This window comes from Sceloporus occidentalis, unplaced genomic scaffold (assembly GCF_023333645.1).
Source record: "Sceloporus occidentalis isolate IW3139 unplaced genomic scaffold, rSceOcc1.0.p SCAF_10, whole genome shotgun sequence".
Taxonomy (NCBI): Eukaryota; Metazoa; Chordata; class Lepidosauria; order Squamata; family Phrynosomatidae; genus Sceloporus; species Sceloporus occidentalis.
The window spans coordinates 20,562,251-20,579,701 of NW_028316990.1; the positions used below are offsets into that span (position 1 = coordinate 20,562,251).

General features: G+C 46.1%; 1 protein-coding gene across 1 annotated transcript in view; it reads left to right on the plus strand.

Annotated features, from left to right (window-relative positions):
• Nucleotides 1-1,179: 1,179 nt before the first annotated feature.
• FA2H (fatty acid 2-hydroxylase) overlaps nucleotides 1,180-17,451 on the plus strand; it is a 31,753-nt gene continuing 15,481 nt past the window's right edge. The window contains exon 1 of the mRNA XM_089540826.1: nucleotides 1,180-1,449. Coding sequence (XP_089396952.1) covers nucleotides 1,180-1,449 — 270 coding nt within the window. The remainder of the gene's footprint in view (nucleotides 1,450-17,451) is intronic.

A 17,451-nucleotide genomic window follows, 5' to 3' on the forward strand; every position in this document is an offset into this window, starting at 1 on the left:
CCCAGATGCCTTTGCAGCTGTGTGGGCTCTTGCCTTCTTTGCTTTGCGCCTTTGGCTGTCTGTGGGATGTATCATTCCTAGGGAAAGAACCAGGGCAACCTTTCAAGCTAGCCTGAAACATTTGGTCCCTTTGGCTTGCTCCCACCAAAGGACCCCTACTTTGTGACTGACAAAGAAGCAGGTGGGACTCCCCAAGCTTGTCTTGGTGCCTTCTGTGCCTTTGCCTTGGCCCCATCCAGAGGCCCCTGCTTTGCTGGATCTGGGCTGTTCCCCGAAGAAGACACAGCTGGAGCTTGCATGGAGCCTTTGGGTGCCTTTGGCTTGATCCAAGAGACCTTTGCACCTGTGTGAGATCTCCCATCGGTGCCTTGTGTGCCTTGGGCTAGTCCCCATCCAGGGACCTGGCTTTCTGTGCCTTTGGCTTGGCGCAGGTGCCTTTGCCCCTGTGAGATCTTGGTCCCCACTAAGGGAGCCCTGCTTTGGTGGATCTGGGCTGTTCCCTGAAGAAGACACGGGGGAGCCTGCAGGCCAGATGTGTGGGTGCCTTTGGGTCGGTCCAAATGCCTTTGCCCCTGTGAGAGATCTTGGCTGCTGCTGCCTTGCTCTGGTGCCCCTCCGGTGGGGGGGCTGTGTTTCGGTGCCTTTGCACCTGTGAGCTCTTCCCTGGTGCCCTTGGTGCCTTACCTTAGCCTCCATCCAGGGAGTCTTGCTTGGCTGGATCTGGGCTGTTCCTTGCAGAAGAAGCAGGTGGAGGCTTGTATGGAAGATATTGCTGCTTTGTGCTTGATCTGTGAGACCTTGCCTGGGTGCCTTGGGCCGGTGCCCCTCCAGGGAGCCCTGCTTTGCGCTTTGGTGCCTTTGCACTTCTTGCCTGGTGCCCTTGGTGCCTTCCTTACCTTAGCCTCCATCCAGGGAGCCCTGCTTGGCTGGATCTGGGCTGTTCCTTCCAAAGGCACAGGTGAAGCTCACCTGGAGCCTTGCTTGGTGTGCCTTTGGCTTGATGCAAGAGCCCTTGGCAGCTGTGGGAGCTTGCATGGGTGCCTTGCCTCTGGGGCGGCGTCCGGGGGCTGGGGGTGCTTCTTCCGTGGGGCGGTGCCGGGGGTGGGTCCCTCCTTGGCGGGGCAGCCTAGTCCCTGGCCGCCCAGGAGGAGCCTGGCTCCATTCGGGAGGGAGGCAAGGATGGCGAGCCCCGGGAGGATGCTGAGCCGCGGGGAGGTGCAGAGGGTCTGCGCGGGGGGCGGCTGCCTGGTGCTGCTCGGGCGGAGGGTCTACGACGTCAGCGGCTTCGTGGGGCTGCATCCCGGCGGAGAGGAGCTGCTCCGGAGCAGAGCCGGGAAGGACGTCCGCAGGGACCTCCAGGGACCCCCGCACCGCCACTCCCGCAACGCCCGCCGATGGCTGGAGCAGCACTTCCTCGGCGAGATCAGCCACGAAGAAGAGAAGAGCCAGGTGAGCAGCCCTCCCAAGCCTCTGCTCCGGCTCCCTTGCGCCGCCTTGCCCCGCCGAGGGAGCCCAGGCGGATCACAGCAAAGAAAAGGCAGGAGGAGAAGGGCCGCAGGAGGGTACAAAGAGGGGCAGCTGGGAGGAAGGGGGCCAGAGGGGCATTAGGAAGGGCAAAGCATGCAGCTGCTGTGCGTTAAACACCGTTAGAGCCAGCTCAAAACTGCCTAAAACGGCATAAAAAGGGTCCCACGGAGCAAAGCAGGACCAAAAGAAAGAGAAGGAAAGAAGGAAGGAAGAAAGAAGAAATGCAGTTGCCTTTATAACAGGATCAGCTGGACATTTGGAAGCAGTCAGGGATAGTAGGAAATGGCATTGGAAAAAAGGGAGCCAGGACTTTCATCAAAGGAAAAGGGAAACCGCAATGAAGCTTAAAACAGTTAGGCTGGGCTTAAAATGTGTGTCAAATGGTTGGTCAAGGAACCCATTCTTCCCCATTGGGTTTCATAAAAAGCATGGGAGGTGGAAGGTAAAGCAAGAGAAAGGGTCTTCTGGTGGTCCTCTCAGTCTGAGGGTGTCCCAATGGCTTGCCAATAACAACAACAACAACAACAACAACAACAACAACAACACATTTTATTTATAACCCGCCTCTCCCTATGGATCAAGCAAAAATAACAATACAATACAATGTATCCTTGGCACTCCTGGCACATGCCAATGGTGCAACGTTGCATGCTCCCCAAAGGGCATTGGGGGGTCTTTGCATTATTTGGGGGCATTGCCAGTGGCATGGAGTCGGCCCACTTTCCTTGCCTGCCTCCATGGAGGTGCCAAGGAGTTGCTTCTGGGCATCCAAATGAGGGCATTGCCCCTCTAAATAAGAAGCCTTCCTCTCTGTGAAGTTTGCCTTCATTTCCCAAACTTCAAGCATGGAAGACACTTAAGACTTCCATAGCAAGCATGTGCGTTTCTATGTGCGGTGCATGCATTTCATAGGGTTTTCTTAAGGCAAAGAGGTGGCTTTGCCAGTCCCTTCCTCTGAAAGAGAGCCTCCAGTAGCTGGGATTTGTTGCCAGTTTCCTGTCCAAGTCCGAACCAGGGCTGACCCTGCTTAGCCTCCAAAATCAGATGGGATCTGAGGTGTGTTTGTATACATGTGCCCTCAAGTCATCTATGGCCACCCCATGGGTTTTATAGGGCTGTATTCGGCAAACAAGCCTCAAAGGTGGGTTTTCCAGTTCTTTATAGAGCTTATAGCATCTGGGATTCATCACTGGTCTCCCCTCCAAGTCCTAACCAGGGCTGACCTTGCTTAGTTTCCAAGCTCAGATAGAATCTGGGGTGTGTATCTGTATGGCTTGCTCCTATGGCAACTCATGAGTTTTATAGGGCTTTCTGGGGCAAAGAAGCCTCAAAGGCAGTTTTGCCAGTCCTTTCCTCTGAAAGAGAGCCTCCAATAGCTGGGATTTGTTGCTGGTCTCCCGTCTGAGTCCTAACCAGGGCTGACTCTGCTTAGCTTCCAAAAACCAGACAGGATCTGGGGTGTGTTTGTATGTATGCGCCCTCAGGTCGTCTATGGTGACCCCATGAGTTTCAGAGGGTTTTCTTGGGCAAGCTAATGCTCAAACCACTGTACCAGTGTGCATGCATTTACATTCATACTAATAGTTGTGATAGAATATTTAAATGCGTGTGTGTGTTTAAGTTGTGTTTGCTGTGTGCTTTTAGCTAGAACGGCCTCTCATTGCATTTCACTGTATACAGTTGTCAGGTCTGCAGAATGGTGCTGATCCTTGACGGCAATAAATCTTTGTCAGACGTTTTACCATTTCGTTTGTCAGGCAAGGATTCTTCAGAGATGGTTTTGCCTGTTCCTTCCTCTGAAATAGGACCTACAGTGCCTGGGATTTGTTACGGGTCTCCCCTCCAAGTCCTAACCGGGGGTGACCCTCCTTAGCTTCCCAAATCAGATGGGATTGGGTGCCTTGTATGTGTTTGCGGATATGTTCCTTGGGGACCGCATGAGTTTTCGGAGGGGGCTCTTAGGCCAGGAATCCTCCTCGGAGGCGGTTTTGCCAGTTCCTTCCTCCGAAATATGGCCTGAGGCACAGAGAGTATTTAGAAATACTGTTGAGGCACCCAAAGACATGAAACAGGCAAAAGGGACCCAGGGGATGTGGGCAAGGAGAATCGAAGCGTTCCTGTGGGTCTGAATGGTTTCGCAGTTTCTCATCTTCTGCAATGCTAGCAATTTGGAGACGGAAGAAAAAATTCATTCCGGGGGAGAAACGGTTATTTGGGGAGCAAAAAGTCCCTGGATGTCCACACGCAGAAAATGCAAACCAAAAGTGTATTGAGTCTAATCTGGAGAGGGATTCCCAAAAGGAGCAAACAGCGGTTGTCATTCTGTCATGTTGGTTTCCAGAATAGAAATCAACCGGAAATTTATTTTAAGGGTGGTGACTTATAAGTCTCAAGTCGAGGCAGGTTGTCGTTTTTGGCAAGTCAAGGCCAAGTCAGGTCATCCAAGTGACTTAAATCCGACTTAAGTCCAAGGCAATTGACTCAAGTCTACTTCATGGAGTGACGGTCAGTCGATGGAGAGGAAGATGGAGTTGGTACTTAGAGCACTTTGGTTGATGAATATGGGAGTGGGGCATGCATGTCTTTGCTGGACGTAACAAAGTCATGGCTTGGAACATTTGTTAGTGTCCTAACCCTCCGTAAATTCTTCTACACGTGTTTTTTTTTTGGGGGGGGTCATTGTCTAAGGTTCGTGGTTGCCTCACTAGTATCCCACAAGTGTGGAACCGCTTCACAACAGAAGTGTAATAATCTTGTTCTAATCTCAGTTCTCTGTGTGTTGACTCACTATCCATGTCACTCAGGTCCAACACTCAGGTGCAAAAGGGCTGTCGAAACAGCACACCCAATGTTGTTGCATGTTGCGATGTAGTGACAAGTTGTGGAGTGTCAAGGCTCATTGTCACAGTTTCACTTGCCATGCCCCAAAGGAGGAGAGTCCAGGCAGCTTTGTGGAGCTGAATCCAAGAAACATTGCTTGGAGTTTCAGTTGCCAATGGGAATTGATTCCTCTCTGGATTATACTCAGTGCAAGAGGTTTTGCAAATAAAAGTGCTGCAGAAAATGTACAGCTTACAATATTTTATTATATTGTATTGTATTGTATTGTATTGTATTTTTACCCCGCCTTGCTCCCAAGATGAGACCCAAGACGGCTTCCCCAAGGGAGCAGTGATGTCTTCAAGCCTTTTAGTCCAAGTCTCAGTTTGAGTGTCAAGTCCTTCCAAGCTACGTTCAAGTCAATTGTTATATAGTTATATATAATTTATATTAGTATTAGAAATGTGTTTTATGGAATTATGACAATAATAATGATAATGATGATGATTAATCCATACTCATCCCAAACTGGAGTTTGGGACTCCATTTCCCAGAATTCCTGACCATTGACCAAGCTGGCTGGGGCTTCTGGGAGTTGAAGTCCAAAAAAACACCTGGAGGACCAAAGTTTGGGAACCACTGGTTTAATGTTTCTTCCAGTGTTCTAACCACTAAGAACCAGTGGCACAGAAAGCCAATGGATCCGATCCATCGAAAGACACCAATCTCTTTCTCCCTGCCTCCACCTTGCGCTGGTTTTATTTCCAGTTTCTTGGGTCTGCTTTTCCTTGTGTTTGTGAACGTGTGATACACACATTCACACCCAGGGCATGGCCTTGTGTGTGTTGCATAGGCTGGCCCTTTGTGGTTTGCTTTACAATGGATGCCTTTTGGGCCACAGGTGAAAGGCAGGTTCTGGGTGGAGCAGCCCATGGCTTTGTTTGATGCCAGAGCAAACATGGAGAAACATGCTTTTTCCTCCCTGATGTGGTCTGACCTCTCTTGCTGTGGTATGATGTGCGCTGACGTTTTATCCCATGGACTCTCCCATAAAGGAGATCAGAGGTCTGTCGTTGCTAAGTTGCCAGGGTGCGGCGGCAGGGGATCAATCTATTATAAGACATTTTAAAACATGGCTTGGAAAAAAATAAACTCTCTCCATTGATCCTTGGAGAGCTTTCCAGCTGATTGCTTTTTAAAGAAAATATAGTGGTCTTTCCACATTCGCTGAAGTTTGGGAGGAAGGATGCTCATGAATGTGGAAAAACTGCAAATAAAAAACACTATTATTTTTACCTAGGAGAACACCTCTCTAGGAATCTCTAGGTCCTCCAGCGCAACTCTATGGTCAACATCTGCCAGATATTGATCACAGAATTGCGCTGGAGGACCTAGAGATTCCTAGAGAAGTGCTTTCCCCAGGAACTTCTAGGTTCTTTAGTGCAATGGTATGGTCAGCCTCTGGCAGAGTTGCCCAGGAAGACCCAGAGATTTCCTAGAGAAAACATATTCATCAAAAACGGCAAATCATTTTTGCTCCTTGATGCATTGAATGCGACATAGATCATTGGCTGCCAGAAAGAGAAATCAATGGGTCTGGGAGCAAATCAGGGCTGAATATCCCCAAAATCCAAAACCCTTCAGGTCCCAAGCATTTCGGATAAGGGAGACTCGACCTGTACTGGAGTAGAATTCAACCAATATCATGGGCTGCCCAAAAGAGAAAGCAAAGAGTCTCAGAGCAAAGCAAGGCTGGATATTCCCTAGAAGCCAAAATGTCCTAGGGAGGATTTGGGCACGATTTGCTCTTGGGCCCTTGAAATGGATCTTTTTGGTGACCCAGGGTGTCCGGCACGTGTGCACATACGTGTCCATAATGGGACTGCCTTTCTCCCCCATCTCCTGACGGCCGGTGGGTCATTGGCATGCCCTCTGCTTCCCTGTCCCTCGGCTCCCCTTGTCTCTCCTCTTGAAGAACAAGTTGGGCCAGTCCAGGGAATGAGCCCAACCGGACAAACATGTTCTTTTTCTTTCCCCTGAAATACCATTGATGGGTTGTAAAACGGCAGCGCAAGATGGCAGAAGCGTCCCTGGAGCCAGAGCACATGCCGCCTGGCACTAAAGGGACTGGCACCGCAAGGCCTGCTTGCCAAATTGCTCCTCTGGCATTTGTACCTTGTACAGTTGCCTTATCTTGCCCTCCTCCTAATCGGAGGAGTGAAACTGCACACAGGCTAACATTACTTCCATATGTCATCTCAGCAACTGGTCCTATAACAACATGTCATCTACTTGTCTTTTTTATATATAGATGAATATATATATATATATATATATAAAAACAGGAAAAAATAAAGATAGCAATTTCTCTCCTTCAAGAAGATCTCTTGGAGCATACAAATCCAACTGAACTTCCCAATCTCTGCCCTTCTACACCCTAATTCCATCTCAATGTACGAAATTTAATTATCGGTGACCATTCCTCCTGAATTTGCTTTATATCTTTCTTATTCAAGAGAGCTGTAAGTTTATCCATTTCTAGCATCTCTGATAATTTCATCAACCAATCATCTACTCTTGGTATGTTTTTTTGTTTTGCTAAAATCAATCTTCTAGAATTAGTAACATAGCAAGCGGCTGCCGCATGTGTCAGGTATGTGAAATGCGTACAGTACAGATTGCATCTAAAATGAGACTCGTCATTAGCATTTTTTCCTTTTATTTACTGGGTGACGATCCCTAGAAAAAAATTTTATGGTCAGAGGATTGGGCAAAGAAGGCACTGGACCAAGTAGCCATTAGATGACAGAATCTTGAAAAGTAATGTGTTCCTTTGCAAGCTATTAGGATTCCCTACAAACAGCAGCATGTATTCAACCACGTTCCTGGGTGCATTAAACCTCCCCAGCTCCTAAGTCTATGCGCTGTTCTATTCCCATTCTCACCACAATCGCATGATTCCCATTCTCACCCCAATTGCACTTCTCAATTATATAGTTTGTTTTATTAGACATATTGGCAATTTACGTTCCCTAATATAGAGCCTTGCTAATTGCTCATGTAAATTCATCCTTTTTATAGCTGTCTGTACTGCATACCTGTTTCTTGTGTTGTCAGCATATTGCAGCGATGTTTTGCACTTGGGGACTGGCGCGATTGGGTGTTCATTGATGGGTTTCCCCCATTAATGAAAAGGGACAACCCAACTGTACTTGGAGGACACGGCGGCTATTAATCGGAGACGACGATGTGCGATAGGTATCACCAAAGCCACTTTTTTCCAGGTCTAATTGCGATTTAAAAGCCACGTGTAGAAATTTATCTTTGTGTCTGAAATGCTTGAAAGAGGGGAATCTCAGTTCCAAACAGGGGCAAATTGGAGAGGCTTGGGATGTCCTGGTTTCAGATGTTTAGCCATTAGTTGCTCAGACTTGCAGACTTGTGATTCCTAAAGTGTCTACGCAGGTCTGTGGTTGTTATAATACTATAATATAATTATATTAGTATAGTATATTATGAAATAGTATAGTATATTATGTAATGCACAGTTCATCGCTGGCTTTGCATTGCAGAAATAATGCAGTTTGATGCTGCTTTAACTGCTGTGGCTCAATGCTATGGAAATCTAGGAACGGTAGTTTTGGAAGATATTGAGTTGTGGTTTTGTAATTGTAGTTTTGGGAGCTGGAGTCACACTGGAAGACCGAACAGTTCCTAGAGAAAACACTTCTCTAGATGTTTGTAGGTCCTCCAGCTCATAGAATGATAGAGTTGGAAGGGACCCCAAGGGCCGTCCAGTCCAATCACCTGCCATGCAGGAACTCTCAGTCAAGAGATGGCCATCCAGCCTCTGTTTAAAGACCTCCAAAGAAGGAGACTCCACTAACTCCAAGGGAGCATTCTTCCACTGTCAAACAGCTCTTACTGCCAGGAAGTTCCTCCAAATGTTTAGGTGGGATCTCTGGTAGTTTGGTGAGACACCAGGATGACTACCTCTCTCAGGACTGCCCAAGATAAAGTCATGACACTTAAAGTGATGTCAAACTGTGTTGTTTCTGCAGTGTGGCTACACCCCAGATCAGGAAACCAGGGCCAGATAAAAACGGCCTCAGAAGCCACATCCGGCTGATGAGATGGGAGTTGCTGCGATCCACCCAGGAGTCCAGGGCATTTCGAGAAACCACTGGAAACCTCAGCTACTCCTTAGTCTAGGCTTGGTCTGTTGCTGCTGCTATTTCCTGGGAGTCAGGAGGAAACTTGCAATTTGCGACGGCTGCCTCTTCCTATGGCTTGTCATGGTTGGTGCCCATCCTGGCCCTACTTGCTCAGCTGCATTCTGGCTGTTGCTGTTTCATTTTTAGATAAGATTCCTGGCAGCGACCACATGCCGTTGGGCACAGGCGGGTGTGGACCAGGGCTTTTGCAAACAAGTGGTTGCCTCCACACCACCTCTTTTTCCTTTTTTAGTTTTGTCAGCGCCGCAATTGCCCTTTTCAATCTCAGTCTCAGTCCTTCATCTCGAACCTTTGCACCTTGTCTTAACCGACAAGTGTGTCGCACCCCACTCTTTCCCGGTTGGCTTTGTGGGATCCCGGATGAAACCTGGGCCGTTCCACTCCACCCATGCGACCATTGTGTAACTTTGAGCCTTTTTTGGGAAGCAAGGAAACCGGTGGAGCAGAAAACAAAAGAACCGAAGAGCAAGAAAGAATGGATGGGTCTATTCCAGGAAAACACTCCTGTGTTTTCACAATACTTCTTTCTTATCCTATTCTCACAAAGGCTGCAGAAATAATCCAGTTTAGTGCCACTTTTAACTGTCATGGCTCAATGCTATGGAATTGTAGGATTTGTAATTTTGTGAGACATTTAGCTTTCTCTGTCAGAGAGCTCTGTGCCACAACAAACTATGAATCCCAGGATCCCATAGCATTGAGCCATACTGGTGTCAAACTGGTGTCAAACTGGGTTACTTCTGCAGTGTGGATGCAGCCACAGTCTCACAGGCACACTCTTATGGAAGCAAAGATGGATTAATTTTGTATGAGTTTTTAAGATACAATGCAGGGAGTGTTCTGCATAATGGGATTAACCTTTGGGTGGGAATGGTTTCAGGATATGCGCTGCTGGGAGAAAAGAAATGACAGTGAAAACAATAAAATAAATGAAAACAAAACAAGATCTAGCAGTTTGTTTGTTTTTTGGTTCTTGTCTATCTTGAACTAGGCTGGGAACACTTGGGTTCTTGCAAAGGAAAAAGCTATGTTAAAGAGGAGCAAAGTGACGATATTTAGGTGAGCATAAGCGGAGGTTATTTTGTTTATTGCAACTGCATTCTGCCTGTTTGCAGCAATGGCTGCATCCACACTGCAGAAATAATCTGGTTTGACACCACTATAAATGCCAGGGCTTCATGCTTTCCAAACAACGTATCCCTATCCAAACAACATATAGAGAGCCAGCGTTGTGTAGTGGTTTGAGTGTTGGACACCAGGAGATCAGGGTTTGAATCCTGGCTTGGTCATGGAAACCCACTGGGCGACCTTGGGCAAGTCACACTCTCTCAGCCTTAGAGGATGGCAATGCTAAACCTCCTCTGAATAAACCTTTCCAAGAAAACCCCATCATAGGTCCCCATAAATCTTAAACCATAGGATCGCCATAAATCATAAACAACTTGAAGATACACGACAGTAATAAACCTAAGTAACAAATTGCTGGAAGTGTTTTAATGAAGGATGATGTATCTTAATTAGATTAGGAGACATAACTCATAACCTGTAATTGAAGAAGCATTGCCACCCTTTTTCGGAGCAGGTACAGTTTGAGGTGTGTCTTTATTTTCATGCGTGGAAGTGTTGCAGGCTTTCCTCCTTGAAAGTGCTGTGCGCAAAGGCTGGCATAGGTATATTCTGAGAAAGAGGAGATGTCCTTTCTTACTCATGCGCCTCTCTCTCTTGAAGGTGGGCTGTAGCAGTGTTCCAGTGTGAGCAGAAAACACATGATGCATCTGGGTTGTTGTCGCTTACATCTTTGCATGTAGACCTCCTTATGGATCATGCTGTGCAACCTTGGTATCAGATGGCATCATTGCACACCCAAATGCACATGTGCATTTACACGTACGGTGGCACCACATGTGCAGCATCACTTCCACAACCTTGGGTTGAATACTTTTGCTCCTCATAGAATCACTCTGTAAAAATAATCAAGGATTAATCCAGGTTGAATCTCCATTGTTCAAATAAAACTCTGTATGCCCTGAATGTGTTGCAAATGCATTTGCGTTGTCGACTCCATCTTTAATTCGAATGCTTGAATGTTTGAGGAGGCATTCAAAGTAATTTTTTTGTCCCAAGGAGATGCCGATTGCCAGGCTGATGCATGTCAGGTTTGTCGTTCCCATTTTGTTTTGGGTTCACGAATCTCTTTGAGTCATTGTGTTATTCACACATGCCATTGTTTCGGGATAAAATGGATCCACCTCCATTCCCTTGAACTATACGGAGCCATCCGAATTGATTCAGAAGCTTATTCACACTGCCGACGGTGCAGAGCTTTCAGGAAAACATGTCGGAAAAAATGGTATCGAATATATTGGGTGAAGTGGGGGGTTTGCCAACACCTCCCAAAAGTGCATTGAGTGCATTCAGGACATTCAAGATCCATCCCAGATTATTTTCATAGTGTGAATGGGCCTGAGCAAGCAAACTTGCAGAGATGCGCATTGATGCGGTTCCGCGCAAACCTGGAATGCGTAAGTGAGATGATTCACACCATCATGCTAAAAACAACATTTGAGTGACCCCCCAGATTTGGAAGAGACCTCAAGAGCCACCCAATCCAACCCCATTCTGTCATTTAAGAAGACACAAAACACTCCTGACAGATGGCCAACCAGCCTCTGTTTAAAAACCTCCAAAGGAGGAGACTTGAGAAGAAAAATGTTCAACCATTTCTGCATGCACCAAGTGGATTCCAATCCAGACTTTGCATTGTTGTGCCTGATATAGACACCCTTATTCTTACCTGAGGGTGCATGCCTTAGAGATACTTTTGCCTTCTGCACAATTGGACTGCCTTGGTTTATAATTTGGGTTTTAAAGTCACCTTATGGTCAGCAGCCAAGGCCAGATTAAGGGGGTTAGGGGATCTGGAGAGGTCATTGAAATATATATGCATTCACTCTTGTATTCAATGAATACAAAAAACTTTCAAGTGTGGACTCATTTTCAGGCTTAGAACTTCAGTGAGATTAACGGTCTGATCCTATTGAATTTCTTGCCAAGATTTGTTCAGAGAGCCAGGTGCATTTTGCTGGAGCTGAGCAATAAACCCAAGAGGTGTCCCAATCATTTTCGATGATACGATCACTTGCTCACAGTCTCATAAAGGAACCCAGTGCTGAAATATGGGGCGGGGAGGGATGAAAGGAAAAATGTGGGGCAACTTCGCCCAATTGCTAAATGAGTGGGCGCATGTCAAAGGGAGTGGGGGCAGAGGATTACGGCCTGATACACCTTTAACAGAGTCTGGATCAAGGTTGCAAAACAGGAATTGGGAGAGCAAGCGGATCGAAAGAAAGAAAGTTTGCATGTTTTAAAATGAGAATTTCCTGCTAGGGGAGGAGGAAGGAAGGTAAAATATGGTTTATGAAAGAAACCCATTTTAAAATGTATGCTCTTCTTTAGATAGAGATCAGTGGAGCACAGGATCCATTGCGGGATTCACTTTTAACCTAGAGAGGTTAAGAACAATAAAAAGGGCTTTTTTGGATATGTCCGCAGCAAAAGGAAGAAGAAGGAAACGGTAGGGTCACTGCGTGAAGAAGATGGCAAAATGCTAACAGAAGACAGAGAAAAGGCAGAATTACTCAACACCTTCTTTGCCTCAGTCTTCTCAGAAAAGGCAAAGGGTGCTCAACCTGAGGATAATGGAGCAGAGGACAGAATAGGGGAATTTAAGCACAGAATAAGTAAAGAGATAGTAGAGGAACACCTTGTTAATCTAAATGAATTTAAGTCTCCGGGACCAGATGAACTCCATCCAAGGGTATTAAAAGAACTGGCAAATGTAATATCGGAGCCATTGGCAATAATCTTTGAAAACTCCTGGAGAACAGGAGAGATCCCAGCAGACTGGAGAAGGGCAAATGTTGTCCCCATCTTCAAAAAGGGGAAAAAAGAGGATCCCAACAATTATCGTCCAGTTAGTCTGACATCAATACCAGGAAAGATTCTGGAGCAGATCATTAAACAGAGAGTCTGTGAACATCTAGAAGGCAATGCCATAATCACAAAAAGTCAACATGGGTTTCAGAGAAACAAGTCATGCCAGACAAACCTAATCTCTTTCTTTGATAAAATTACCAGCTTGGTAGATGAAGGGAATGCTGTGGATATAGTATATCTTGATTTCAGTAAGGCCTTTGACAAGGTTTCCCATGACATACTTGCAAACAAGCTTGTAAAATGTGGGCTAGACAAAGGAACTGTTAAATGGATCTGTAATTGGTTGACCGGCCGAACCCAAAGGGTGCTCAACAATGGCTCCTTTTCATCCTGGAGAGAAGTGACCAGTGGGGTCCCACAGGGCTCTGTCCTGGGCCCAGGGCTATTCAACATCTTTATCAATGACCTGGATGACAGAATTGGGAGCATACTTATCAAATTTGCAGATGACACCAAATTAGGAGGAATAGCTAATACCCCAGAGGACAGGATCAAGATTCAAAATGACCTGAATAGACTAGAAAGCTGGGCCAAAGCTAACAAAATGAAATTCAACACAGAGAAATGTACGGTATTGCACTTAGGGTGGAAAAATAAAATGCACAAATATAGGATGGGTGACACCTGGCTGAATGAAACTACGTGTGAAAGGGATCTAGGAGTCCAAGTAGACCACAAGTTGAACATGAGTCAACAGTGTGATGCGGCAGCTAAAAAGGCCAATGCTATTTTAGGCTGCATCAATAGAAGTATAGTGACTAGATCAAGAGAAGTAATAGTGCCACTGTATTCTGCTCTGGTCAGGCCCCACCTAGAATATTGTGTCCAGTTCTGGGCACCACAATTCAGAAAGGACATTGAGAAACTGGAGCGTGTCCAAAGGAGGGCGACAAAAATGGTGAAGGGTCTGGAAACCATGCCCTATGAGGAACGACTTAGGGAGCTGGGGATGTTTAGCCTGGAGAAAAGAAGGTTAAGAGGTGATATGATAGCCCTGTTTAAATATTTGAAAGGATGTCATATTGAAGAGGGAGCAAGCTTGTTCTCTGCTGCTCCAGAGAACAGGACCCGGAACAATGGATGCAAGCTACAGGAAAAGAGATTCCACCTGAACATTAGGAGGAACTTCCTGACAGTAAGGGCTGTTCGACAGTGGAATGCACTCCCTCGGAGGGTGATAGAGTCTCCTTCCTTGGAGGTCTTTAAACAGAGGCTGGATGGCCATCTGTCAGGGATGCTTTGAATTGGATTTCCTGCATGGCAGGGGGTTGGACTGGATGGCCCTAGTGGTCTCTTCCAACTCTATGATTCTATGATTCTATGATTCTATGATTCTATCTTCATTCTTTCATGTAGTTGAACCTTTGACAGTTCACTCCCTGAGCCTTCAAGTCTTCTCTTGGTTTTGATTTGGTTTCTTGCCATAGTAATAAATCTTTATATTTTAGCAAACCTTCATCTATTGTTCTCTTTCAAAAATGCTTCTGAGGCAGATGTCCATTGTGGTATTTTAAATTTTATTTTTATACTTATTCCATTTCTTCATTAAAGATTTCCAGCGCGTCGTAGTGATTTGAGTGCTGGACTGTGGAGACCAGGGTTCAATTCCCAACTAGCTATGAAACCCACTGGATAACCTTGGGCAAGTCACACACTCTCAGCCTCAGGAGAAGGCAATAGCAAACCTCCCCTGAACAAACCTTGCCAATAAAAACCCATGACTTTGCACCCTTGTCCTTACCTGAGGGTAAATATCATATATAATATTAAATATAATATATTTAAAAGATCATTTTAAATACCATTTTGTGCACCAAATCCCCGCATGCGTTATTTTGCCCAGAATTGCTCTCCAACTCCGGAAAGTCTTACCCATCCCAGGATTCCCCTGGCGAGGGTGACACTCAAGAAACCTGTTTTTCCACCACTTTTCAAATAATTTTAAACATTTAAACATTCTTTCCATCTCTGCCCCGAACCTGAGCCTCTGTGCTGAGAATTTAGGATCTGAATCAGAGGGCAGGAGTGGCTTTTTGCGGCAAGAAAGAGCTCCCTGGGAGCGTCAGGCCAACCCAAGGCTTCCTTTGGTGAGCTTCACTCTATAGGAATGATGCAAGAGACACCGTTTCCCAAAGCAACCTCTGTTCTCTGCATACTCATCCCATGACTTCAGCAGGTTGGTTGCCCAATTCTGTGGACTCCAAGCCCTTCTGGAGAATCTGCACTTTGACATAAAGGGCACAATTGGACAACAAAATCTTGACACTTCCCAGTAGCAAAAAGACATTGGCTTGCATTCATTTTTTAAAAATGATTTGTTTGGGAGCGGAAGAGGTTTTTCTTGCAACCTTACAACCCTGGCATCACTAGGGTTGGCATCACTTGGTGCAGGAAGGTGTCACCCCTTGCGTTGATCTTCTCCAACAATCACACCATTTGTCATTTGTTGTCGTCGCGTGCCTTCAAATTGTCTCCGATTTATCGCAACCCTAAGGTGAACCGATTGTGGGGTCTTCTTGGCATGTTTCTTCGGAGGGGGGTTGCCATTGCCATCCTGTGAGGCTGAGAAAGCGTGACTTGCCCAAGGGCACCCAGTGGGTTTTCCATGGCCGAACGAGGATTTGAACACTGGTCTCCAGAGTCATAATCCAATGCTCAAACCACACCACACTGACTCAACAATACAGAACGCTTAGTAATGTGTTTTTTTTTGTACTAGTACTTGTCAGTTCCCATGTATCACTGAACATAATGGCAAGTTGTGACATAAACAATTAGCAAAACTGAAATTATACCTTTGAACTACGACATCGTAAGCACAGCCTAAATCCATTGACATTTGCACAGTCAGAGGCTGTAGGCCTGTGATTCCAACATCGTCATTATTCTTTCTTTCCCTTTTCATCCTTTACATCTTTTGTTGCATGCTGCTTAGTTTCGCCCTCGACTTATCTGTGGGTTATATCAAAATCCATAATTTTGGCCCCCAAACCTGCCCTTGACTTATACATGTGGTCGACTTATAGTCAGGTATATACAGCATTTCAATTTCTTCATTGCTTAGGTTGAGTTTATGTATTTCTTCCGTGGTCATTACTATTTGCTGCTTTTCCTTATATTCGGCATTAAGTCTGCCTTTGCACTTTCGTCTTTGGCCTTCCTGAGTAATTGTTCCAAGTCTGCAATGTCTTCTACTAGCATTACAGTGTCGTCTGCATATCTTTCTTAGCTGGCTAATGCAAGTCAAAGTGGGTCTAGTTTTATGGCTGACAAACGCTGTTTTTCGGGATGATTCTGTCCCTGGCATTGCGCAGAAGTGCACAACCCGCAATTATTTTATCAGATGCTATGCTAAGTGGGCAAGACAGCCCTGGCGTTGGTGTAGAAACGCACTTAAGGGATTGCAGCCCTTACGGAGGCGAAACTTATTAAACAGGGCTGGAACTAATTATAACGGGATTGACAGCGATTTGATAACACAGAGGTGTTAAGTGTTTATGCGGCACATAATTAGGTGCGAAGCAGAATTTTAATTTTCTAGGAAGACTTAATAAGTCAATTACGCATAAGTCTTCCTGAACGCACATGAACAGCAAGGCACTTCATTGATGACATATCAAAGAATCCCATGAGAAGATTGCAGGGAAGCAAGGGCTGCATCCACACTGCAAGAATAATCCAGTTTGGCACCATTTTAAATAAATAAATGATAAAATATTTATTTATAGCCCGCCTTGCTAGTGATCAAGGCGGGTTACATAAGCATGCCAATGCAGCATACAACATACAATACAAGATAAAACACGATAAAAACAGGAAAAATTTACAATAGCAAATACTGTACATATTAACAGTATCTAGCTAGCTCGTAATACGTCAGCAAAAACAGTAACAGTGAGGGAGAGGGAGGGCTACACCGGGGAACAGCTAAGGAAAAGCCTGATGAAACAGGTAAGTTTTTAACTCCTTCTTAAACTGGGCAAGAGAGGCGGCCGAGCGGAGCTCACCAGGAAGCGAGTTCCAGAGCTATGGGGCCGAGGTAGATAAGGCCCTCTGTGTTGTCGTGGCGTATCTCGAGTCTGGAACTCTCAAGAGTTGCTTCACGGCCGAACTGAGAGCGCGGGGCAGATTATATGGAGAGAGGTGGTCCTCCAAGTATCCTGGGCCCAAACCATTTAGGGCTTTATAGGTAATAACCAACACCTTGTTTTGCGCCCGGAAGCGGATAGGCAGCCAATGTAGATCTTTAAGTACCGGTGTTATATGGCTAGCCCTGGAAGATTCAGTGACCAGTCTTGCTGCCATATTCTGAACCAATTGCAGCTTCTGAGTTTGGTACAAGGGTTGCCCCATGTAAAGTGCATTACAGAAATCCAAATGAGAGGTTACCAGAGCATGTACCACTGTTTCAAGGTCCCCCCGGCCCAGGAAGGGTCGCAGCTGGCATATCAACCGAAGTTGATAACAGGTGCTCCTGACCGTCGCATCCATCTGAGATGTTAGGTGGAGCGACGAGTCCAGGAGGACCCCCAAGCTGCAAACGGTGTCCTTCAAGGGGAGCGTGACCCCATTCAGGACAAGTGGACAAACATCCAACCCCGGGCCGGGGGAGCCTATCACAAGCCCTTCCGTTTTCTCTGGATTCAAGCTGAGTCTGTTTTCCCTCATCCAGCCCATTACCGAGTCCAGACAGGCATCTAGAGGAGAGATGCCATCCCTGGTCACTGCATCAGTCGGAGACACAGAGAAACATATTTTAATTCTGCAGTGCAGCTCTGTTCAAGTTGGTGCTATCTTTCTACAGCCAAAAAAAAAAAAATGAACCCCGTTTCTGAATTTCGGACTGTGGACCCACATCTAAGCCGAGCATCTA